The 25,982-nt window shown below is 36.8% G+C and overlaps 2 protein-coding genes across 3 annotated transcripts; one reads left to right on the top strand and one right to left on the bottom strand.

Annotated features, from left to right (window-relative positions):
• Positions 1-7,116: 7,116 nt before the first annotated feature.
• LOC140867330 (uncharacterized) lies at positions 7,117-8,537 on the top strand. Of its 2 annotated transcripts, none has more exons than XM_073272406.1 (4): positions 7,117-7,234; positions 7,381-7,516; positions 7,587-7,700; positions 8,161-8,537. In XM_073272406.1, exons 2-3 carry the CDS (start codon positions 7,449-7,451, stop codon positions 7,693-7,695), a joined length of 177 nt encoding a protein of 58 aa, XP_073128507.1. In that variant the 5' UTR covers positions 7,117-7,234; positions 7,381-7,448; the 3' UTR covers positions 7,696-7,700; positions 8,161-8,537. The 2 variants fall into 2 exon arrangements, with proteins under 2 accessions (XP_073128507.1, XP_073128508.1); XM_073272407.1 differs by lacking the exon at positions 8,161-8,537 and adding an exon at positions 7,925-8,151.
• A 3,591-nt stretch (positions 8,538-12,128) lies between these two features.
• Positions 12,129-15,759, bottom strand: LOC140859805 (beta-amylase 3, chloroplastic-like). Its single transcript, XM_073262367.1, has 4 exons — positions 15,081-15,759; positions 14,380-14,590; positions 13,405-13,515; positions 12,129-13,317 (listed from the first exon to the last, which is right to left on the bottom strand). Exons 1-4 carry the CDS (start codon positions 15,605-15,607, stop codon positions 12,526-12,528), a joined length of 1,641 nt encoding a protein of 546 aa, XP_073118468.1. The 5' UTR covers positions 15,608-15,759; the 3' UTR covers positions 12,129-12,525.
• Between the last annotated feature and the right edge of the window lie 10,223 nt (positions 15,760-25,982).

Raw genomic sequence — 25,982 nt, 5'->3', positions numbered from 1 at the left:
ATGCATTTCATTCTATTCATTTTTGAATATGTTGTTTTATATATCATGAAATTGATATATTATCTGATATTGCATGTTATGTTACTTTTACTGGAAATATTATTCTCACCGAAATATCCGGATGTTGTCTTGTTTTGTATGTGTATTTGGCAACAGGTGGGGCAGGATCGAGTCAGGGAAAGCTTGGCTAGTTTGATCTTGTTGTAGAAGTTGATTTCAGGATTTTATGTTGGAGTTTTATCGAGTGTGATTTGTAAAACTTGATTTTATGTTTTGGTTAAAACGATGTATTAAAATCTCGTTTTTAATATTTGTAAACTCCTTTTGATTGTATGTTATCGACTATTTTGAGATTTTGAGATTTTCGGAATTTTTGGAGTTGTCGATTATTTTCGAGATTTGAGATCCGACTGGAAATTTTATTTGAGCAGATGCGTTTGATTTTTTAGCATATGCGTGATTTTACAGAGATTTGAGAAATGAGAGGACGCAGATGCGCCTATTCTTCCCCGCAGAAGCGCAAAATGGCAGAGTTTTGGAGTTACTTTGAAGAATCCCTAGCGCATATGCGCTAGGGAGGGGCGCATATGCGCGCCCCTTGATTTTGCGTCGCCAAATGTACGATCTTGCGTCGTCAAATGTGTTGAATTAATTTTATTATTTTATTTCGGATTTCTTTATTTAGTCTTCGAGTCGAGTTTTGAGAACCGAGTTTCACAAGTATTAACCGTTGTCTTTTTTCAGATAAAAAATAAAAAAATTAAAATTTAACACTCAATTTTTCAGTATTATAAATCATTTAAAATAAAACAAATTCAAAAATAAAATTAAACAATTTTACAACATTCAAAAATAATATTTACAACATTTTGAAAAAAATTCATAAACAACCAATAAAATGACAAAGAACGATACTAATAAAACAAAAGTAAGGCAGCATAACACATGAGATTTTCTGCTAATATAGATCCTCTGTTGTTGTTTCACTCTATATATAGTTCTTAGTGCTCCTTCGATTATTTACAACATATATATATATATATTATTCGTTTCAACCGGACCCCGTGCATTCGAATCCCCAGCCTCCGTCACTCACCTCTGTGCCGCCGTCGTTCCCCCCTCTGTGTCATCGTCGTTCTACCTCTCCGCTGCCTTTACATCTCCGTGCCACCGCCAAAACACTGCGCCGTCCCTACTCCTCCGCTTCATGTTCTTGCTCCGAGTTTATTTTTGGTTCTACTTTGGTAAGCGTGGCTTCACTCATCGATATTGATGGATATATATTTTATTTATAAGCTTTATCGATTTTGTGGTTACCATTGAAAATTTGTTAGTGCAATTTTTGGGATTGTGTTGAGTTTATTGCTTGGAGTTGATTATTGGTGAAGTTGTGAAGGAGTTGATTCGTATTTGGTTGTTGTGTTGTTGTGGTGATTGCTCGGTTGGTTCTATTAAGTTATTTGTGTGGTTTGTGTTGGAGGCTTTGCAGTTTGTGTTGTTGGACGTGTTGATTATCTTATCATGCCGTCGAGACGACCCGACGTGCGAGGGGCGACGCTTCCTCATCTCACAGTTTGTGTTGTTGGACGTGTTGATTATCTTAACATGATCGTCGAAAAGTCTATCCACCCAACGATTTATGCCCAAGTGCCAATTCGAGTGGACTTTGATAAGTTTGGGTGGAGTTTTATCTTAGACATCAAGGGTGATTACTATCCTAAGTTAATGTGGCAGTTTTATGCAAAATTTGAGGACAAGGAGATAACTGGGATGCAGATGATTCGTACCTTTGTGAAGGGCGTCCGAATAGAGGTAACTAGCGATTTTTTGGTCCAACTTCTACATGTACCTAATGATGGCCTTCTGTGGTTTATAACCAATACGACGTTATCACCTCTAATCCCGATTATAGTTTCCACCGTGCTACCATGCGCCTGACTTACCATAGGGTTCCCACTGGATCTCGGTTTAGCATCCTCCCAAACTATCTCCTCTTGGTTGATCGCCTCATTTGCTACTTTGTCAGTGCCAACATCATTCCTTGGAAGTCTGGGAACAATGAGGTGCGTAATTTGGATATGTATTTTCTTGATAAGATGTTGACTAGGTTAGGCGATATTCCTGCAATTCCATTGGCGACCATCTTGATTGCGTACATGCGCAATGTCGTCCACTTAGCCTGTGCCTCGAATGCAAAACAACACGCTTTGTTTGCCATTACATTTTCTCGGATTTTGGCAGACTTTGGTGTGGATTTCAGTGACGATTCCTCTCTTTTACCCGCGTCGAAGCACATGCTCACTGCACACGCGATGACTGATATGTACTTTATCTATAGGCAGGGTGGCTGGTATAAGAACCCCGCGAGACGAAATACTCACTACCATGCACGTTATCCCCTAGTCGGGCCAACCTACAGACGCGGAGCAAGCCCGGGAGGCTCGAGTGCAGGAAAAAGCCTGAAACAACTCTAACCTCTACTTTAAATTAATAATTAAATAAAATACGGATTTTTAAAATAATTTCGGCATGACCTATCTGTTTATGTTCAAACCCACCTGTCACAGATAGCAAACTAAAAAGAAATAAACACCAGACATAAAATCATAACACGAACAACACAAGCTTACCTAATAGAACCAACCCCAGACAGCAGTGAAAAAGGGTTAACGGATTTACATGCCATGATTTAAAATCTACAAGTTTATACAATTACATTTACTCAAAAATAACAATAACTACTTCTAAACATTTAACTTATATCAATCTCTGCGGAAGACAAGCATAGGTCGGAGGGGTGTGACGTGCCCGCATCGCAGTCCACTCGATAGTCCTGCCCCTCGATCTCAAAAATGAACTAACCTGCACCAAGTAGATGTAGTGAGCCTAAAGACTCAGCAAGAATATGATGAAGTAACAAGGGTTTAAAATACTTGCGGAAATACTTAAAATACTATACTTATAATACTTTGGAACTTACTCAGACAAGTTGAATGATAAAAGCGAATGAGACTTACTGCATGCAATGCACTCACACATAACTCGCACTTTTAAATTTGGAACTTTCTTAAACTTAATCTGAACCTCATGCATAACTGAAACAGAATAAACTAAACTGAACTGAATAAACTAAACTGAATGATACTTTGTGCCCTTTCTTTAAACAAAATAGACTTCCCAAAAGGGACAACTTAAATATAACGGTTGAGTAGATGTTACCCGCAGGGTAGTGCCCTGCGGGTTAAATGGCGGCTCATGATTGGTTAAAATCAGTGGGCCCCACGTGAGACCCACTAATTTTGACAAATAATGGGATTACACATCACTCGTAGGGTAGTGCCCTGCAGGTGGCATGTACTAAACCAATATAACATATGCATGGCTAAGTCGAACATGAGCAATGTAACTGAATTAACTGTACTGAATCATAATCATAAATGATTTGAACTAAAAATGTGAACTTAGATCCTTGAATTGTGACTCTGTGATTTCGATCATGATCATGGCTGAACTAAAACTGTGAACTTAGATCCTTGAATTGTAACTGAATTAACTGTACTGAATCATAATCATCTTTTTAAACCATTAGAACAGCTTTCCCCCAAGCCTAGTGTGCCTCCAAAGAACAGCCCCTGCCCTGCCCCTCAAAACCGATCACTCAGCAACCAAATCACCAACCATTCACTCCCAAATTTCTAGCCATTTTCACCCATCCTAAGCACTACCATGTGAGCTACGTTCTCACCCATGGTAGCCCCTAATTCACCATCCAAACAAGAAGCAACAAACTCGAATCAACAATACCCAAACACAATAAAAAAAGAATCTCAAAACAGGGGCAGATACGAACAATAACTGAGACCCCCAACTCGATAACCATGAAACACCATAAGCATCACATATCGATCATAAGCACGTATATAACACCAAGAGAAATCTGAACAGAACTCGAGCAGCAAAAGAAAAAAAATAAATAAATAATTGAAGGCAGAAACTCGAACTGCCATCAACAAGGAAAAATCGAACAGCCTCCTATAATTCCAAAAATCCAAAATGCAAGCAAGGAAAACACATCAAGGGAATCAGTGATTCGAACGGCTAAAGCAAGGGAAACAGGGAACTCGACGGCTATCTGAGAAACGCACACAATATGCTAACAACCCATAAAATCAAACAAAATTCGTAATCACGCAGAAAAACAAGCACACAATGTAATAATCTACTTGGTGGCCAAGGAAAACCTATATTCTTGCCTCACGCTCAAAATCAGAAATGGGGGAGGGAAGAAAGCTCGAACAGCTGGAAACCGAGCGAAGGAAGGGGAATGAAGCTTGCTTAGCTCGCTTGGAGGGGAAACTTCACCGGGACAAAGCCCTGCTGCGGCGGCCGAAGGCTGGAATGGGAGAAATGGAAGTGCCGATCGTGAGAATGAGATGGGAGGGAAGAAGGAAAAAGGACCCTCGTCTGATGCTCTTGAAGAAAGGAATAAGAAATGAAATGGGCCGAGATCTTTGGTGGGAGAGTTTTCTTTGGGCCGGGTCAACACGTTTTAAGTGGATAAGGAACATAATACATAAAAATATAATATGTAGTATTTATAAGTGTTAGACCCAAATTCTGCAAATACTTAATTTCAAAAAAAAATTCAAGAATTAAACATTTTAAATATTTTGATGTAACGGCAACGAGTAAAATATTTAAATAGCAAGCAGAGCGACTAAAATAATTTTAAACAAACTAGACGAACGTTTAAAAGAAATTTAAATAAATACACAAGCTAAAATAAAGCCTTTAAAATAATTTGGACAATTAAAAATGATTTAAATAAATAATTTAGGCATTTAAAATAAATAGCCGCTAAACTTAGGTTATTTAAAATAAATAAGTTGGGCACTCGAAAATATTTAAACAAATAAGTTAAACAGTTAAAATCATTTGAAAAAATAAACTAAACAATTAAAATCATTTAAATATGCAAACTTAAACTTTTAAAATATTAAAACAATTAAGTTGCAAAATAAAAATCATTTTGACAAATAAACTTAAACAATTAAAAACATTAATTAAATAGTTAGTACAATAAAATTATTTGAATAAATAATAAAAATATTTTATTAACACATAATTCACATAAAGAATTTAATCAATTAAACTTAAAAATAATAATCCTAATATTTATTAAATTTAATGCATGCGATTTAGTAGATTAGATTTTAGGTGCTACAATTCTTTTCACCCTTAAATGAAATTTCGTCCTCGAAATTCAAGACATGACAGAAGTTCGTAACAATATATCTGTGCAATCTCGTATGGGATTAATTTTGGCGGCAATTAGTAAATTAAAAGCATGCATCCAAGAAGTTGAACTACTTCATCCAAGCGGTGCTCCAGAAATGGATATTGTGAGTTTTGTTTTATGGAGTTTCTACGCGTATATATTACTATAATTATTTTATTTCATTTAACTTTACTTTAATTATATACAGATAATTCATGCAAAAGAGTTAATGAAATATGATGCTAATTTCAAAAAATGTTTTAAGTTTGATCATATATGACATATTATGAAAGATATGGAGAAATTTGCTGCTTTATCAAACCCACGGACACCAATTCAAAGAGGTATTGAATTTTTCGATTCTCCACAATCAGGCACACAAACAACAGATTCTCCAAAATCAGCGTCCCCTGGATTATCACAATTTGAGATTAAATTAATTGATGAAAATATTGGTGGCACTTCGTCACAACGACCACTTGGAGTGAAAAAATCAAAAATTGAAAAAGAAAAAAAATGAATATATGTCACATACAATTGAATCAATGAAATTAGGACAAGAAAAAATTCTTGAAATTATCCAACATGGAAATGCTTATTGTGAACATAATGAATCACATATGAAACGTATGTAGCAACTGAATGAAAATTGGAACTAAACCAAACAAAAATAGAACAAAATCGATAACTGTTGGATCTGACTAGGTTTCAAGAAGAAAACAAAATTTTAGAAATATATCTCAACTCTATTCAAGATCCATCTTTGCGTACAAGCTTTCGAGCCGAACAATCAAGAATTTTGAATGAGAGTGAAGAAAGGAACATGCACGTGATAGTCTCGATTATGGCAAATATTTTGGAGACATTGACGATCCGGATCCAGCTTATCACCTTTTTAAAGTTTCGGTGCTTGTCATCCTTGTTTATTTTGTTGTATTGCGGTGTGATTTTTAATAATTTGTTTTTTATTATCTTGTTTATGTTTATGTTGTATCGTTATATTTGATTTTAAGTATTTGTCAGCTTATTTTATTTTATTTTATTTTATGTTGTATTGTATTATGATTTTCAATCATTTAGTGTTTTGTTATGTTTGTTTATTTCCTTTTGTATCATTTTCTTTAATTTTCAAAAAAATTAGTGTTTGTAATCTTAATTTTTTTTTCAAAGTTGTATTTTTCTATTAAATATTAATTAATTAAATTAGAGTTACATAATTTAAAGAATTAAAATTACTATTAAAATACATTACACATAAAATAAGGTTAACATAGCTACAGTGCTGCACCACGCATTGCACCAACCTAACGTTGAAAATAACGTTAGGTTGGCGTAAAACTCCAACATAGTGTTTGATTGGAGAAGCCCTAAATAGTTCATAAGCTGAACTGGATGAAACCACGACTGGACAATTGAAGCCTAACTGATTTAAGTGAGGAGAGCGAAACTGAATCAATGGGCCATAAGCTCAACTGAATTGAATAAACAAGACTGAACCGAACCAGTAAAGAAAACTGAAGTGAGCTCGACTGAAGACTTTCAAGGCCGTTATCAAGAGATCAGTCAAGAAAAAAAATCAGTTGAAACCCACAGCCTCTGGATAAGGTTTTTGTTACATTATAGCAAAGTAAAATATGCAGAAGCAACTTTTAGTATGGATGTCAAAGATTATTAATGTTGTAAGAACCCAAATTTTAGTTGAGTTCAAAATTTTGAAATTTTGAGGACCAAATTCAGTTGAGTTAAATTAGCAGGCTATTTCAGATTTGTAACTGAGGCATTAAGTCGAAATCATTGCAAATAATTATACTAAATGGGGACCTTAACCGTCAAAATTTTGCAAACACACAAAATTAGAGTTGAGTGAGATCAACCAGTTGAGCATTCAGTGGACAGTCAGTTGAGCAAGGGCAGAATTTTGCAAGTAGAACCAAAATTTTTGCTTAGCAATCTACGGTAAGTGGCTTTCGGTTTTAAAACTGGTATTATCTTTTAAGTTCTGTTGCAACATGTATGTATGATCTGTTTTAAAAGCTTAAATTTCCGAAATCTGTAATTAACCTCCAAAACAATTCCTTTATATATTTATTTTTCTCTCGAAGGAGGGCTTCGCTTCTTTTTGGTTGAAACACCGGCCGTTCCCTTTAATTTTGAGTAGCGAAGTCATAAAATGCAGAAGAGCTTCACTTTGCTACAGACAGTGGGCATTGCCGGTGTCTTCTCTGCTGTGGCTACCTGGTTCTCTTTCTCTCTCTTTCTCTCAAATGTTTCATGTTGATTCATTCTAATACTAATCTGTCTATTTCAGGTATGGATTTATGTTCGGCAGAGAGTCCGCCCGCAGGGAGCTTGGTGACTTGATTGAATCCCTTCGCCGCTCCAATTCTGATCCCCAACCTCCCTCGCAGCACTCATAAATCATGTACCCATCACTTTTACAATTCTTTTTTTTTAATCCAATTTTGCTTTTTTTTGTTTAATTTTTATATTGACTGCGGATATGATTGCTATCGAATACTCTGTTTTTCATCAAATCAATGAGAGTTACTTCTGCAAGTGTTCGAGTATAGAGTCTCCTAGAGATATGTGAGTGCCATGATCAGCAAGTTAACAAATTTTATCCAATTTTGGATGCATCTATTGTAGAAATCTACATCTAGCTACTGGAGGACTTTTTGGTTGGTCATGTTGAAGAACTTGGAAGGCCGAAATTAAGAAAATTTTGAAGACAAACTTTTGTACCACATAAGTTTTCAAGCTTGATCTTGGTTGTCCAACAGTAACCTCAAAAAAATATCAGACAAAATTTATACTGTATTTATTGTGCATTGAATGCTAAGTTGACTGTTGGAATGATAGTTCCATTTTGGGAAATGTTGCAGTATTCCGAGAGGTCAAAGCTACATCAGATTCCATGTCTGTCCCAGTGTTGAGATCATTTATGCAGATCGTAAATCAGAAAGTTTGATTTACAGACTATAGAAGTCAGAGCATTGAAAATTTTGAAGATGACTCGAGCAACATTTATCCAACCAAGCCATTAAGAACTTGGCACTCTTTAGAACCGTGTAGACTAGAATATCTTTCACTTCATAATATATTGTTATAAAGGTTATGTAGTGGCATTAAACTGCTCTTGTGAGGTATTTAGTATTTTAAATAAATTGGTGTGAGAGACTATTCAGTGCTTTGAAGTTTGAACTGATGTTTGGCTATTTAACGATGGAAACTGATGTGCAACACCGTTAAGTGCTATTAACTATTGTTTCTTTAGTGTTTCTATAATTTTGCATTATATTTTTGCACTTGTCTTTAACAGGATTGATCAGGAACAATGAGTTATTGCAACTCCCTTTTAAATTGTACTTTTAATTCTTAAGCGGTCGAATTTCGCAAAGTTTTGAAACAATCTATTTACCATTCTTTTTGACAGTTTCCTTACCGTTTTCGATCCTACTACTGCTTTTCGCATTAACATCATTGGGTTTTCCTTCTTGATAAAAAAAAATCTTAGCCACAGACATAACACGATAGCTAAATTATGAATTGGCTCTAGAATCTGGATCTAGAAACCTTGCCTACAACTGTGGGTTTTTCACAATTATTTTTTGAGGATGGTTTTGCACAATTATGTGCTTGGAAAATGGCCAAGAAAATTGTAAGTTTGTTTAGACTCAAATTCTCAACTCCCATATTCGTAATCATTGAATCCCTTGTGGGATTGCCGATTGCCATTATTATATCTGCAATACTTCCGCTAGTGTATGCCAGATCAGCTAAAAGTCAATCTCATAAGTCATAAAAGGATTGAAATGAAAGGGTTAAAACCCCATGTTTGGACTAATCATTGTCCAACTGCAAGCATTTTATTTTTATTTTTTACTTTCTATGGTGGAGGAGGTATTTACAAGTTATGTTTTTTTTTTAATGTTTTTATAAATTGTTGTACTAGAGATGATTTGTATTTTAAAAATATTAGGTTTATGTAAATTATTGTAAGTTGAATATCAATTGGAAAGAAGGAAATATAGCACGGCGAATCCTTTCTTCCATTTAAAGGAATATCTGTGTTTTGAAAAAAAAATATACTGTAACAATATGCATATTGGTCTTGTAAAAGATGGGGAATTGGATAAATTTAAAATATTGTACAGGATTGAATAGTGGATAAAGTCATGTTTTAGACGTTTGTGAGTGTAAGTATAGCTAATGGCTTAGAAGTGGACTAGAGGAGTGACTACTTGTCTAGTTAATCTGTTGATTTTGTATCTCTCGCTCTAATAGATGACTTTCTTGCTTGATTAGATAAACTATTTTGCAAATGTGGGTACTTGATGAGGATTTGTTCGAGCGCTGAAAAGAACTTTTTGATGAGAATAAACTCAGTTTACCATTATATGACCACAGTAATTGTTCTTGACCCTTCTGGACTTCGTTTCTGTGTCAGGTACAGATTGATTGTATATTCGATTGTTAAAAACTCAACGGTCTTGCAAATTCAAAATGCTCATTGATGTTTGGAAAATAATCTGGGGCTCCAGTTAGAGAATGAATTCCATTTTTCACCTCATAATTTGATCTTTTGTGTGTGAATCTTTCAGTTTTGTGCCTTTTGAGCATGATTCTGTTGACATGACAGTGTCACAAAAATAAGCATTTGTCACGGGCCCAAGGATATTAGGATTTAGGCCTAGAAAATAAGGACTATTCTTTTTAATCCGTAGCTTTATTAAGGGTGAGAGGACAAATATATAAGGCTAGAGTTATAGGAAAGACATCATGCAGATTTTTTTTCTGCTAGTTTTGTGCTAGGGAAAGCAGAGAGAGTGACTTCTTCTTGCAAAGGTTTTGATCCTTGACTGGGTGTCTCACTCAATTATTGTGGTTCTTGTAGTTTTGAGTCACTATAATCATGAGACATTTTTTTAATACACTATTTCCGATATATCAATTTATATTCTCTCTGATCCGTGTTGTGGTCAAAGTTGTTCCTCGAGGAACCTATTGTGTAGAGCCCTTGTTGGGTGTCCATGGCTCTGGAATACAATAGGACATATGTAGTTTTTGACTGTTTAATTTAGTGTTATGTAGTGTTCCAGTTATGTACGTAAGAAGTATTTTATAGTTTACATTTCAGATCAACAAACGCTCCTTAAATTCTAAGTACCCACATGACAAAAGATTGTAAATTGGTGAAAAAACCTAATTGATCGTCTTAGATAACGGTTGTTTTATGACAAGATTTTGAGGAATTTAATCCTCCCTAGGCTTGATAGAAAAAGAAACATCACAATAGAGGAAGATAGATTATATGTTTGGAAGTGAGAAGTAGTGTAGCCATGTAGGAAACTATAGCAGCCATTGTTGCTAACAAGCATTTTCACGATGTGGAGAGAGGAATAATTGGATTTTCTATGGTGCACAAATATATGAGATTCATTTGTACGAGATTCTCAAGTGTTGAGTTTTTTCATGAAACAACTATACAAAGATATTTAAGGGATTCAACTTAGCTTATTGTGAGGGAGTTCATTCCAATTCAGCGACTGAAATTACTCAGGATTGGTCGATTGGATCAGAGATTATGTTGTGATGCCTATCGGCATTTCATCTACACATTTCTGTCTCCTATGAATTTCGTGCCGTTGTGCTATACTAAATTTGTGCAGTAGTAAAATTTCGTTGGAAAAAAATGTGTCTGCATTCTCTGTTATAATCATTTACGTTTTTGTGTCGTTTCGAGATTGAACAACTCTCTATAGACTGTACAACAGGATCTTGTACCCATGCGTAAGTTAATATAATTTAACAACACAAAAGAAACTCCAGTACAACAGAAGAAAAACTCAAGTTTCTTTTCCTCGGAGCACCATTCGTCATTGATACTTGCATTATTTCTCATTGCAGCTCTCCCTCTCTTACTATTTCTCTCTGTTATGTGAAGAACCGTTATATTGCAGTTCATAGCTTTTGAACTTCTACATGATCGAAAATTTTGAATGCTAATTGGATCACTTCATATTGCAGCCTTATGAATAGCGTTAGTATCTTTCCTTTTGATGTGCTGTGAAAATGAACTGCAAAGACCTTTATATGCAGCATGTGACCTGACTGTCCACAACATCCCCACACCCCTTTTTTTTTCCTTCTCTTTCATTGAAGTGTCCTAGGGGGACTGAGAATTAAGTTATTGAAGCATATTTCATGGCTTTAGGAACCAATAATGCCAAAGTTGTTGTCATTTGTTTTTAACTAATGCAACAGTATACGAAACATTATTCATTAGATCCTCATTGATAATATTGTCAAAGATCTACGGAATTGGTGCATCGCATTTAACCTTGAATTAATGTCTTCTAATGATATTAAGAGTCTTTGACAAATTCTCGACTCTTCAATACTTCTTTGCAATTGATTTATCCTCTCTTCTTGAACATATCTTTGGGTACCTGGCTATTGCCATTTTAGCACTAAAGCAGTTATTTTGATACTGAATCATATACTTGGGTGACAGAAAGTGCCATTATGAAATATGTTTTTAGTTCCTAGGTTCTTTATATTGCCTCTGAGGGTATGATAAATGGATATATGCATTGTGAATAGCAGAAGAAATTTTATATTGGCAATTTTGTGCTTGAGTTGAGCCTTGTTAGTATATCCATTATGTGGTATGACTTGTACTTTCCCGTTACAGTCTCATGATTACATTTTTACTTATTTATGTTGCCACCGCCGCTGGCTCTTTCCGAAACTAACGATGCAAGATCAGAGCTGAAGTATGTGTGTTGGCCTTTTATATGACATCCGAATGCAAAGAGATTATACAGTCGTTGCATGAGGATCACAAATATATCAAAAATATATTTCAGTATCATTTATTACAAAAATAAAAATTGAAACTATGATATGTTGTATGTCAACAAATAGGCGCGAAAGATATTAAAGAAAATTTTTACAGGAAAAGAATATAAGTATTTGATCCTTGCATCATATATGTGTTGCTAAATTTCTGGTTCTAAGCTCCTACCGGAGTGGGGAATATCCTTAATCCTCATATACACTATTTCTTTCTTCCCTGGAGATATAACCTTTCATTTATTTCCGGTATCTTTGGCTTTGGCTAGAGCAAAGAACATGAGTAGACTTTGGTGTTATGTGTCTTGTGTTCTATACTTCTTTGTGGCTCCATCATATCCTTTTTACGTGATAGAATGGAGCACTAGTTTATACACCTGCACATGTACTCTTCACACTAGGACACCTTCCTTTATCTTTCTCTCAGTATTCTGTTTGATAAATCCAACATACAGATCTGTTCCAATTGTATCACTCTCTGGAAGTCGCGTTTTCCGGACACCTTCTGACAGGCTTTTTACAAATTCGACGAAATTTCTCCAGTTCTCTGCCTCAAATAAGTGTTTGTCCATTCTTAAATATGTAAATGCACTCAGTCCATGCCCTGAGTCAGGCATACTTGTTGCCACAACTTGCAAATAAGCTCCCATATCATACCTTTCTAGTGCATTTTCTCCGGCAAGTTCTATTCTAGCTGTTTTAGTTGCTGCCTTGACTTGTCTAACTAGACCTTCTGGTGAGCAGCTCGCTTCCCCTGGCTGTTCTCCATCTCTCATTTCCATACATGTAAAGTTAAGCACGACCCCATGCTTACCCATCATTCTTGCTATCGGTAGGTAACCATCTCTATTCCTGGTGTTATAGTATCCTGCTGTTAGTTCCGCTGCATGTGATCTTGTTTTGTAATGCCAATGGATTCCAGCTACTTTTCCCGAAAGTTTGGCTCCAGTTCCTTTAAATATACTGTCTGCTGCTGTAAGGATTTTCTCCCCATGCTCAAGTAGCTTCCCAGAGTACCATTCTAAGAAAAATTGCCCATATTCACTTTTCCATGTACCATCACTTCGAAAAAATCCGGTGTCTTCTGGGAACTGGCTATATTGGCCGGCATCATGAGGCCCTCCTTGTCCCCAGTCGTCTTTCCCAATTGCCTTTGCTGTTGCTGCTAATGAAGCCTTCATGTACTGTTTCACAGAAAGAAAATCAAATAAGCAGATGCATAAGCAAGAAGAATCTAATTCTTTTTATTTGAACTTAATTCTGTGAGTTACCGTGTCATAGCATTGGAATTCCCCAATTCCTGGGAATCTCCAGGTGCCGTTGCTTTCTGGATAAGATGGATATCTTAGCTCTCCACACGGTCCCATTCCCACTTGTATCTCCTGCATTATGATAAAAAAATTCGAATTTCGACGTGTGAGATATTTTTTGCTCATATGTCGGTCTGAAAATGAAATAAGTACTATATTGTGGGTCTTAAACTCGAGATATTTATCATGCGCGTGAAACTAGAGTGGTCCAACATTGGAGTTATGTTTCCAGGATTATGCCATTAGCATAATTCTTTCCATCATTCATGTTTAACTGTTTCCACCTTGTCTGCTTGTCTCCTCTTATAGATAATACTACCTTTTAATATCACTCGGTTATTCGGGTCAAGCTAGAATAGGATTAATAGAGGGAATTGAAAAGTTTGTTTTTTTTAATACTATTATGTTGCATTAATCGGTTAGATTGCTCAAACATTATATCTGTTCAAAGAGTAAATTAATTGGTCGATTAATATATTATTTGGTGGTGTGATCTTTAATGTCTTGTGCTCTATTATTTCCCAGTACGATGAAAGGATCATCGATGATGATCTGCTTGATCTTGATTACTTTCACTGCTAGTATGATGCATAAATTTCCACATTTTATCATCATCGACTGAGCAGAATTGCCACTAACTTTTAAATATTTTCTGGTTGAATATGGTTGGATATGCATCGTGTTGAAATATGTTAAGAAACTTGGAATTAAAGTTACTCATTTATTCCCCCAGTCCTATTCTTTTGTTTGAGTCTTTATTTTTGTTGGTTCTCATTTTGCATACAATCAGTGCTAAATCTGGAAGATACTTTATTTAAAGATGGTGATGGTGTTAGTTCACTGCTTGCCTTGAAACAAATAGATTGCTGTTAAAGAAAGCTTATGAATTCGAATCTGTATCATCATGCATGATATGTTAGAAAATAGAAGTCGTACCGCAATAACGTCTCCGAGGTAGTCCTTGAATCTTTCTCTAAAACTTCGCATATAATCAGAATAGACCTGAATTGGTGTCCTCCCTCTAAGAACCGGTAGAGAGTCGCAACCTAAGGATATATACTCAGGGTTGCGCCGACCTGATCTATCAGTATAGACAAGATTAGGATTCTTGCTAATCTCTTCGAGCACCCATGGGGGTAGAGGAATGCTGCAAAATAGAAGAATGGTTGGTTATTTGTGTCGATCTCGCCTTGATTCTTCTGGACAAAATGGCTGCGAGAAGTTTGAGTTTCTCATTGTGAAAGTTATATCTATATCTAAATCTACATCTACATCTGGCAGCAAATTATATGACCGTAAGAACAGCAGCGGCCGCAACAACTACCATTTAACTAACAAAATACATGTGTATGCCAGAAGCACAAGAAATTATATTTGAACTTCATGAGAAATTAATATAAAGTTCTAATTGAGACATAGATGAACTCTAATATATTGTGATTGAATTATGTGGTGAGGGAACTCTAGCTCTATTTGAACCCGAAAAACAGCTGGATATCATTAGAATTTAGCGTTGAAAAAACTTGCTTCGGACGAGAACTAATAAAAGGTAAAACTATGAACAAGAATGGATTTGATTATCCTATCTAAATATATCCAGTTTGGAAAGTTAAATAGGAGAGGTGGTTATAATTTACCTGCAAGAGTCTCCAACATTTCCTCCGCACTGATGGAAAGACATGACAACTTGAAGCTTCAAGCCGAGCTTTCCGACCATATTTATAAGCTCTGCATAGCCTTCCCAATTGTACTTCATAGGTCCATCTTTCTCCACCAATCCCCACCAGGCGTCAACCATTACGCCGTCGACTCCGGCGCTCTTGAGAGCCATCAAACTCGCGAACATGGCCCGTGGTTTGTTCAAATTCCCTCCAACAGACACTGTATCGAGCGGCAGCATCACGAAAACAGGTACCCTCGGACCGTTATGGCTGTGTGGACCTGCCATTCCATGCAGTTTCTCTCTTTGCTCACCTTTTCTGCCTTCTGAATAGGAGTAAGTCCTTTCCATGGGCGCTTCTTTTGTCGAATTCTTCACCCGCAGCTGGAAAGATGCCTTGATTTGGGGAAAGCCAACCACGCTAGAGAAATCATTAGGGGTTTTAGAGTTCCTGTTATCATTTAGATTGATAAAAGAAGTTGAGGAACGAAGTGTTAAAGCCATGGTTTCTTTGGAAATTAAGAAATCTAGGAATAATAATGGATGAAGCTAAGGCAGCTGCTGTTTATTTATGAAGATAATCTCTTCTCTAGGTTCTTGGCTAAGACAACTGTGGTGGGCTCTAATTTCGAAAGAAAAAGTGCAAGAAATCAAAACAAGTCGCTGTACCTTTTCAAAGTCTTTTTTGAACGCTCTTTATGCTTTTTTTTTTTTTTTTTTTTTTTTAAATCTTACCAGGGGGAAGAATCTTTCATTAGAAAGAGCGTGTGCCTAAGTGCATTTGAAAATAGACACGGTTTTGAAAATTCAGAAACGTATTTGGCCCTCAACAACGTAGGTGTATCCTTGGAAATTGGCATCGTGTATATCGTTTCACCGCGTGTCCCTCCTAAACTCAATTTACCAGTAAGAGTCATTGATCAGTCATGTATGAAAATTCTTGAACCAGTTCACCCGTGTTCGTTCCGTTTATTTCATCGCGCACCTTTTTGTTTCGATCATAGTTAGTGATTGTTGTGTTATAGATTTCATACGACGCATGATTTTTTTTCCTCCCATTTGAGGTTGGATTACTGCGGTACTATTTACAGGAAGCATTTTGTGTATTTACTGCGTCAAAGTTTACATCCTGTGTTCTTGGTTTACAAAACATAATCTTACTATAAAAAGTTGGTTCTATTTTTTTCCTCTCAAATTTCGATATAATCCATCTAATCTAATCCACCGAAAGGAGTGAATATAATTAATTGGAGTGTCAGCCTGCCCATTTGATCTTCCTTGTGTGGCTTTCTTTCGTTATGACTCAGCCAAGCCCCACAGCTTTTGATTGTTTCTCGCTGGTCTTTGTTGATGAAGAGGACACCGAATTCTTGTGGGTGAGAAAATTCTTGTTTTTATTGAATTTGAATTTGCTTTGTATTTGGGTTTAAGGGATAAGAAGGAATAAAGCATCTGCCTAAAACTGGGATATGTGGCTCTAAAATAGTCCATGCTTTCATTTTCTTGCTGTTTTTTTTTTATTACATGTGCACATGTGATTATGCACGGGTTCGATGACTCCAGATCGAATGTTAGACGGCATGGCTCGAACTAGAATTGCTATGTTAGTCGAGCTGGCTTGCGAGTTTTATGGTCCTGCTTTGAGGTTGAGGTTGAAATTCTTGGATCAAATTGGAACTTTGTTTTTTTGAGGTTGAAAATTTTAATCATCGAAGTTATTTGTGATGTAAGTTTGAGCTGAATTTCACAACTTATGTGTGGTATTTGGTGGGAAAAAAGTTTGTCCTGTGATGGCTAGTTATTTGTGCTTTCAGTTGATTTTACTTGGATTTATGTATAAATAATACACAATGGGAATGTAAAAGGTTGTTGGATTGGATCACCCATTTTTTTGACACCGAAATCTCCACATGCTTAACTTAACTTAACTTAACTAGGGGTGAGCCAAACAGATTGGTTCAATACTATGGGTTTTAAAATTGCAAACCAAAGTAAACCATTATAATCGTTTTAAGTTTCAACGCATTATAATCGTTTTAAGCAATTCCAATGGTACTTGTCGTGGTTTTTTAGTCTACACAAGATGTCGAATTATTTGTCAAATCCAATCCTTCTCTATGGATCATAAATAAGATTGTGTTTGGTTGAAGAAGTCTATATAAATAAAAAATGATTATGCACTTTTTTTTTAATGAAATGTTTGAAAAAACTTTTAAAAATTGATTATGAGCTTTGGGTTTGGGTCGAATCGCGTTGACCCGAAAGTTAATACAAAAAATTAATCGAGTTCGGGTTAGGTTCGGGTCAACCAAGGTTGACTCGAGATGATCTGAATTTTTTTTTATTTTTATATAAAATTAAGAAAGATTTGCTACATTTTTATGCATTGTATGTTTAGAAAAAATTTATTGTATATTGATATAATAGATTTTTGTCTGTTAATGTTTATTTTATACAATTTTTATTTTTTTAATTTTTTTTATTTTTTGTAGTAAGTATATTTTAAACTTTCTACCACTAAACTTTCAAATTTAAATCATATATAAGATTAGATTTTGTTATTATGTGATTAAATTAAATATTATTATAATTATTATTATTGTTTGTTTTGAAGTTTTATTTAATTATTTTGTTAAAAAATAAAAAAAAAATCGGGTTGGTTCGGGTTAGCCGTGTTCGGCTACGGGTTGGTCATTTTTGGGTTGGGTCAAGTTCGGGTCGAGAAATTTTTAAAAAATATTTTCTCCAACCCGACTTGAACCCACCGATTCATCTGAATTGACATTCCTAATTGTTTGGTTACAATTTTTTTTTTTTTAAAAAAAAAATGCTTTTTCATAAGCTTAAATTTTTTGTTTTTTGTCTTCGTTTTCGATTTGCTTTTTTTATAGACTAAAATTTTTAGTTTTTTTCCTTCGTTTTTTATTTCTATTCAAAAATAAAATAAACATCACTTTTCAATATTTATTAATAAATACAATTCAAAAAGTTAAACTTATGTAAGTTTTGTTTTCAATTACAACTTCCCTTAGGGCAATCTTTATTTGGATAATTTATAAATTCATATGTTTCGAATACATTATCTTCATTTCAAATTTATTCAAAAGAAAATGAGAAGAAGATGTATTTTTTGGAAACTGCTTTGTAAAATGTAATGCATATCTGTTGGAACACGTTCTCGGATCAGTCAGATGTGATACCCGTAGCAGCGGAAGTTTAAAATTTTTATTTTCTGATCTGGAACGATTTCAGATCATGGGTATCAAATCCTAACGATTAAAACAAACAAGTAAAATAAAACAGAATTAAATTTTACCTCTCAAGTCTCAACTTGAGGTTATGGACTCCAACAGATTACTATGCTCTTCTTGTATATCCCAGGAACTGATGACTCGCTCGATCAACTCCTGAATCAGGTCCACGAACAGAATTCTTAATCCCTCTGACAGACTGCACTAGAAAGTTTATCAAAAGTTTCTACGAAGAGAATGAACAGATTTGATCTGTTAAATCAGACTGCAATTTCGAAAATTGCAGACTGATATTTTCGAACAGGAGAGGGGAGGTGGACGACCAACCCTAGAGAGAACACTCTAGGTTTTTCAAAAATTATGAGCTTAATTCTTTAATTTATGTACTGCAATAACTTATTTATAATATGGGCTGCTAACAGCTTAGGACCCATTATACATAAGTTCAAGCCTGAAAAGCAAAGCCCGCATGTTCAGAAATTAATATAAAATTCATCGTGACTCAAATTGATAAACCAATTTTACCAATGTGTACAGAAACCTTTTCTGCATATTTTAAAGTCAAGATAAATTTTCTGAATCCGAATTCAGTTATTTTCAAAAATGGCATCCCTATGTCATTTTAGGAAATCTCACTCCCTCTACTCTTTAATAAGAAGTCCTACTTCTCATTTGCTAAATTTAACTCATTAAATTTAATTATCTCAACGGGGATTAGAAATCTATTACTTGTGTAACCCTCAATGGTTCAGGGATACAGCTAGCCGTGGGCCCACAACTCTTTGTGACTCGAAACAACAATTTTCGACTTACCCATCGAATCATGGTAAGAGCGCCTAGCAACATCGCCCCATGATTCCCTAGGTATCACTGATAGTGCCTGCAAGAACCAGTAGGTTTTGGTTAGCGTACAGTACGGTCCCTTCATCCATATATCCCGATCGAATCAACAACCATTAGTATATTGAGAGTCGTTCGAGATTCGATAGCTATGCAATACATTTTGAAGATCAAATAGTGACATCTCATGTGCAACTAGGAAACCAAGTAACCTAAAGCACATCATGTACTCTGGCCAAAGATTTGTCACACTAATATCTCCTCAGATCGCATAAGATATCCACACTCGCAAGCGTGTGATGAATCCTTGACAACAAAGTATAGACTCCTATATGTGTCGTAACTGTACCCAATCTCGACACCTGTTGACCCTCATAGAGTCGGTAAATGAGTCAAAGTACAGTACTAGCATATATAGTCTTCATGATGTTTGAAGTAGTAAGGACTAATGGTGTACAACCAAAATCGCGGACTTATCCACTCAATTAGTGAAAACCACTTGGAAAGTCCGAATAGGGTAGTTCGATCATCCATCAAATAAATATCCATTTGCATGCTTCGAACATCTCTATGTTCCATACCAATGAAACGTGGTATTTGGCATCGCAAATGCTAGTCTCAATATCGAGCGATCCTTATCCTTATTTGCGGACGACTCAATTGACTAGGAACTGTTTAGAATATACAGTGATTATAAGATTTGTTTCATGATAGTCATTCAAATCTACTATCATATCTTACATGCACTCTAGTATATTCAAGGTCTTTATCTAAACATCGTATAGTACGTCACAACATAATAATATGATAAAAGATAAAGCAAAAGCCAATGAAGAGTGTAAATTATATTAAACAAAGATTGTTTACAAATAGAGTCATAAAGGCCCTTAGCCACAAATTGGCTAACAGAGCACTCACTCTTTTAATATTTTCTTGTAGTTGGCGAGAATAAAAATATTTTCCTTTTGGAATCTTTTTCTTGTTATTATAGCATGTTTATCGATAATATGGGCCCTATGGCCTATGCCCCATAAATGTATTTTCAGATTTTAATATACTCTAGCAACTTTTAGAATGTATCGAACAACTATGGTTATTTTTATGATTATTGTTGGGAGTTTATATATTGGTGTGATTACAAATATCATACGAATTGAACGACTAATCAAAGAATGCTATTCGATTTGGAATTTTATTTGAAAATCCTGATTTAGAGCACTGCATTTAAGATATCCGCTAATGAAGTAGTTCACTTTTTAGCTAAATTTGTTTTTTCATCCCCTACACTTTTTTGTTGGGTGTTTGAGAGTTTTTCTAGTTGATTGGTAAAACTTGTAATTTCAGATCTTATTAGTATTAAATAAAGTTACAAGTTTTTCTGTCAAAAAAAAAAAAAATGTAATTCATAGATAGACAAGGAAACTCTCATTTTGATGTAAGCATTATTCGAAATTATTATTCGTAAAGCGTCAGTAGGTAGTTTTTTTACGTCCGCTGTCAAATCTCAAGACTCAACTCTGGACAACAGTTAGACGTAAGAGATTATGGTAGTGTTTGGGAGAGCTTATTGGAAGCATTTCTCATTTTTTTCTTAACAAAATTACATTAAACTCATGGGATGTTTATGGGGCATGTAACACGCTTTAATGGGCTCTCTCCGATTTTTTGTATGCTCCACCGGGTGAAATTCACCAGGTGGATCTTGGTCGTTCATGGCCCGGATCCCATATACAGGGGTTGGGTCCCACACACAAATTGTGTGGGTCCCGGGCCAAATAAATAGCAGATGCTGCACCGGGTGAAGCACACCCGGTGTAGCATAGCCCGGGCCGACTCTCCCCCTATATATTAATAATAACTTTAATTATCTTTAAAAATAAATTTCATAGCGTTTAATATTTATTCACAACATTGTGTCTTTTGTTGCTACATTATCATTAAAGTGGTATGTTGGGATATAATTTTGATTAATGTATTAAATTTCCAACTTATTATTCTTATAACTTTTCATATTGAATGAGTTTGAAAGTCAAACATAGATTAGACCCCTGAAGTTTTGAAATTGGATGATAGGATTTGGATCCGTATACGATTGTTTTTTTTCTTCTTAAAGGGTCGGATCTTGAAATATTGGCCAAACCTTCTCTCACACCGTCCATTTGTCGAGTTTTATGGAACAGAAAAAACATAAACAACTATCTTCCATCTAATTTGGCTTTATCCATGTCACCATGTGAGTTGTACAACAAGAATGAATGTATACATATACGTGTACTGTATACATATTGGATATGGAAGTACACGTAATGCATATGTGTTATTTTAAGAATGCATTGTTTGCTTATGGTCATTTTTTTAATCCGATAAATCATAAAATTTGAGAATATATTTATTTAATAATAAATTGGATACTTTACTAACTTCGGACGTGTATAAATATAACTTGTATATAGTGTTAGAATAAGGGTAAATTATAGATTCCCATCCAAGCCCATCTTCAAGTTAAGCTTTGTAGAAACTGATGAAATAATATTTTTTTAATATATTTTTTTGAATGAATACAAGAATGTTTATATACAACTAGAAAACCTAAGAGATAAAAGAAAAAATATAATTTCAAAATATACAGACGATAATATAAAATATATTCCAAGATATATAATATATTTCAATAAGTCCCCTCAAGATGGTGAGCTCATAGAGACTCCAATCTTGTAACAGAGTAGACGCAGTCGAGCACTGGGAAGCGGCTTCGTCAGAGTATCATCCAGCTGATCAGAGGAAGGGACATTAGAACATCGAATTTGTTTACTCTGAACCAGCTCACGAATAATGTGGTAATCCAATGCAATATGTTTCATACGAGAGTGAAAAACTGGATTAGCACAGAGATACGTAGCTCCAAGGTTATCACAGTAGATAGAGACTGGGGAAGACCCAACAGCAACCCCGAGTTCTTGAACAAGCGATCGAACCCATTGGATTTCCGCAGCAGTAGATGCAATGACACGATATTCAGCTTTAGTAGATGAGCGAGTTACAATACCTTACTTTTTGGATCTCCAGGAATAGGGGTCGAGCCCAAGAACACAATATATGCGCCAGTAGAAGTGCGATCATCAAGATCATCATCCCAATCCGCATCACAGTAAGCATGAAAAATCAGAGAAGAACTTTTTCGAAGAAGAAGACCATAGGAGCGTGTACCATTTAAATAGAGCAAGAGACGCTTGACGGCATCCCAATGAAGGGAAGAAGACGAGTGCATGAAGTGAGATAACTTGTTGACAACAAAGGCAATGTCAGGACGAGTAAAAGAGAGATACTTCAGACTTCCCACCGTTTGACGATACAGTGTAGCATCAGCAGGTGGAGAGCCATCCAGCAGGTGCAGAGACACCGACGTGGCAAGCAGAGTTGAAACTGGTTTGGAGTTTGCCATGTTCATCCTACTGAGAACATCAAGAAGATATTTTTTCCGCGATAGACAAAGGCCCCCTGCATAGGTAGCAACCTCCACACCTAAAAAATAAGATAAGAAACCCAGATCCTTGATAGAAAAACGACTGCATAGGCGATCAATGAAGGCCTGGAGAGCACCAGAATTATTTTCTGTGAGAATGAGATCATCAACATATACAAGAAGATACATAGTAATGCCGGCAGAGCGAAAAACAAATAGATATGTGTCAGCAAGAGAGCAAGTAAAGCCAACACTGAGGAAAAACTGACGAAGCACCATGTACCAAGCGCGCGGTGCCTGTTTGAGACCATAGATTGCCTTGTTCAGTTTACATACATAGGAGGGGAGCGAACTATCAACAAAACTAGGCGGTTGCGCCATATAAACACAATCGGCCAGATCACCCTGCAGAAAAGCATTATTAACATCCATTTGACGAAGAGACCACCCATTGGAAACAGCTAGAGACAAGAGAATGCGAACAGTAGTGGGTTTAGCTACAGGATTAAAGGTGTCCGAGTAATCAAGACCAGGACGCTAATGAAACCCCTTGCAACAAGACGAGCCTTGTAGCAATCAACAGATCCATCCGGATTTCGTTTGATCTGAAACACCCATTTACAACCAACCATATATTGAGAGACGTAAGAGGGAACAAGATCTCATGTGTGATTACGAAGAAGAGAATCAAACTCCTCATACATGGCGGCGCGCCAGCGCGGGTCCTTGAGAGCGGAAGTATGGTGGGTTCAGAGGCAGTGGAGTCAGGAATGACAACGAGGGCAAAGTGTGGGTTTGGTTTGAAGATTTTTTTTTTTGGAGCGGGTAACCATAGGATGTATGGTAGATGTATGGATAGGGGGCTCGGCCGTTTGGGTAGGTAGACATGGTGGTTCGGGCATGATACGGGGAGAGGTCGGGATTGGTGTAGCAGGAGTGCATATGGGGGGCGTAGGGCATGGATGAGGGGGATAGGCTAGTGAAGGATCAGCAACCAAGGAATCCTCCATCGGCACATCAGACGGCACACTCAGAGATGAGCCAGCATCAGAACCACCACTGGCAAAGGAAAATGCAGACTCGACAAAGACAACATGACGCGAGACGAAGATTTTTCCAGATGAGAGCTCATAAGACAGATAAGCACTTTGGGTGAGAGAGTAACCAAGAAAGACACAAGGGGATGAGCGCGAGGTAAGTTTGTGGGGAGAATATGGGCAAAGCCAGAGGTAGCAAAGACAACCAAATATACGAAGTTTAGAGATATTGGGTGGGACACCGAGCAGGCGCTCGAAAGAGTACTTGTAAGACAGGTTGCATTTGGGCATTCGATTGATGAGGTAAACCGCGGTGGCAAAGGCAAAAGGCCGAAAATTAGTGGGGACAGACACATGATGGAGAAGCGCTAGACCAGTCTCAGCAACATGACGATGACGACGTTCAGAGTAGCCATTGTGTTCGGGAGTATGGGGAGGAGTAGTCAGGTGAGAAATTCCATGCAGACTGAGAAATTCTTTGAGAGCGAGGAATTCACTATCATTATCATTGTAGAGGGTGAGGATAGGACGACCAAAAAGTTTTTCAACAAATGACTTGATGTAACGACCCACTGTATCAAGACGGGTCTTTTCAGCGTGCTTTTGTCCTCACTCACACGCATCCTGAGAAACTTTCCAGGGGGTCACTCATCCTATAATTTCCCCAAGTTAAGCACGCTTAACTTTAGAGTTCTATGTGATGAGCTTCCGAAAAAAAGATGCACCTTCTTGATATGAGTAGCACATATGAAATCTTTTAAGCTCTCCTCAACTATGCAGTCCCATACCTACACAGTCTCAGAATCCCTCTCATTCCGGCAGAATCGGTTCATTCATGTCTCCCTCCGCCTAGAAGTCTTTCAGGAGCCACTCATTGTCCGTGCAACCTCTTGGCACCGGCGATCACTCCCCGCCTCCTCAGCCCCGGGCATCACATGCCCACCAGCTTCCACTTGGTTCGTCCCCGAACCATACCGTACTAAGAGAGGTCGGCTTTGATACCATTTGTAAAGACCCACTGTATCAAGACGGGTCTTTTCAGCGTGCTTTTGTCCTCACTCACACGCATCCTGAGAAACTTCCCAGGAGGTCACCCATCCTATAATTTTCCCAAGTCAAGCACGCTTAAATTTGGAGTTCTTATGTGATGAGCTTCCGAAAAGAAGATGCACCTTCTTGATATGAGTAGCACATATGAAATTTTTAAGCTCTCCTCAACTATGCAGTCCCATACCTACACAGTCTCAGAATTCCTCTCATTCCGACAGAATCGGTTCATTCATGTCTCCCTCCGCCTAAAAGCCTTTCAGGAGCCGCTCATTGTCCGTGAAACCTCTTGGCACCGGCGATCACTCCCCGCCTCCTCATCCCCGGGCGTCACACTTGAAACACCAAAACAGAGAGAACATCCGACTTACGTTTTAAAAGATAAAGCCAGATATATTTGGTATAGTGGTCAACAAAATAACATAATATTTATAGTCATCACAAGAGATAACAGGAGATGTCCAGACATCAGAAAATATAAGTTCAAGAGGAAATTGGGATGTTAAAGAAGAATAATGAAAAGGTAATTTATGACTTTTATTGCACTTGCAAGAGTTACAATTAAAATGACTCATCGGAGTATTAAAGGACGACAACGACTTAGACAACATTAATTGACGCAGGACTCGATCAAACGGATGACCTAGATGATGATGCCAGACAGGGAGGGACACGACAGAGGAAGTAAAGGCCAATGGGGATGACGATGGAGGCTCAGACCAGGAGTAAACACCATCCTTAAGCGAACCCTGATGGAGAATTGCCCCGGTGCGATGATCTTTCACCTAAAAAGCAGAGGAGGAGAACACAACCAAGAAGTCATTAGATTTACACAGTTGTGAAACAAATAAAAGATTCTTCGTAACGGAGGGCACACACAAGGCATGAGTAAAGTGAAGAGAAGCAGAGTTAAAGGTTGGTGAGAGACAACATGTGTGGGTGATAGGAAGACTAGTGACATCACCAACAATGACACCATCAGAACCCACGTAAGGGTCATGAAAGGAAAAAATTGCAATATCAGAGGCCACATGATGAGTGGCGCCGGAGTCGAGAATCCAGTCAGATGGAGAAGGTGAAGCAAGCGAGTAAGTGGCTGGTGAAGCAGAGGGTCCAGATGCGCATCTTTAGAAGCTTGGAACACCATCACCCTCACTTATGGCAAGCCCTCCTGTGACGCATCTTTGCAATCCCGTGAAGGCACGGCAAAGAGGGACGGCGACGGCTGCGTGTAGTAGGGT

This window comes from Henckelia pumila, chromosome 4, assembly GCF_033568475.1.
Source record: "Henckelia pumila isolate YLH828 chromosome 4, ASM3356847v2, whole genome shotgun sequence".
Taxonomy (NCBI): Eukaryota; Viridiplantae; Streptophyta; class Magnoliopsida; order Lamiales; family Gesneriaceae; genus Henckelia; species Henckelia pumila.
The sequence above is the reverse complement of the archived record's forward strand: the minus strand, read 5'-3'. Positions and strand labels throughout refer to the sequence as shown.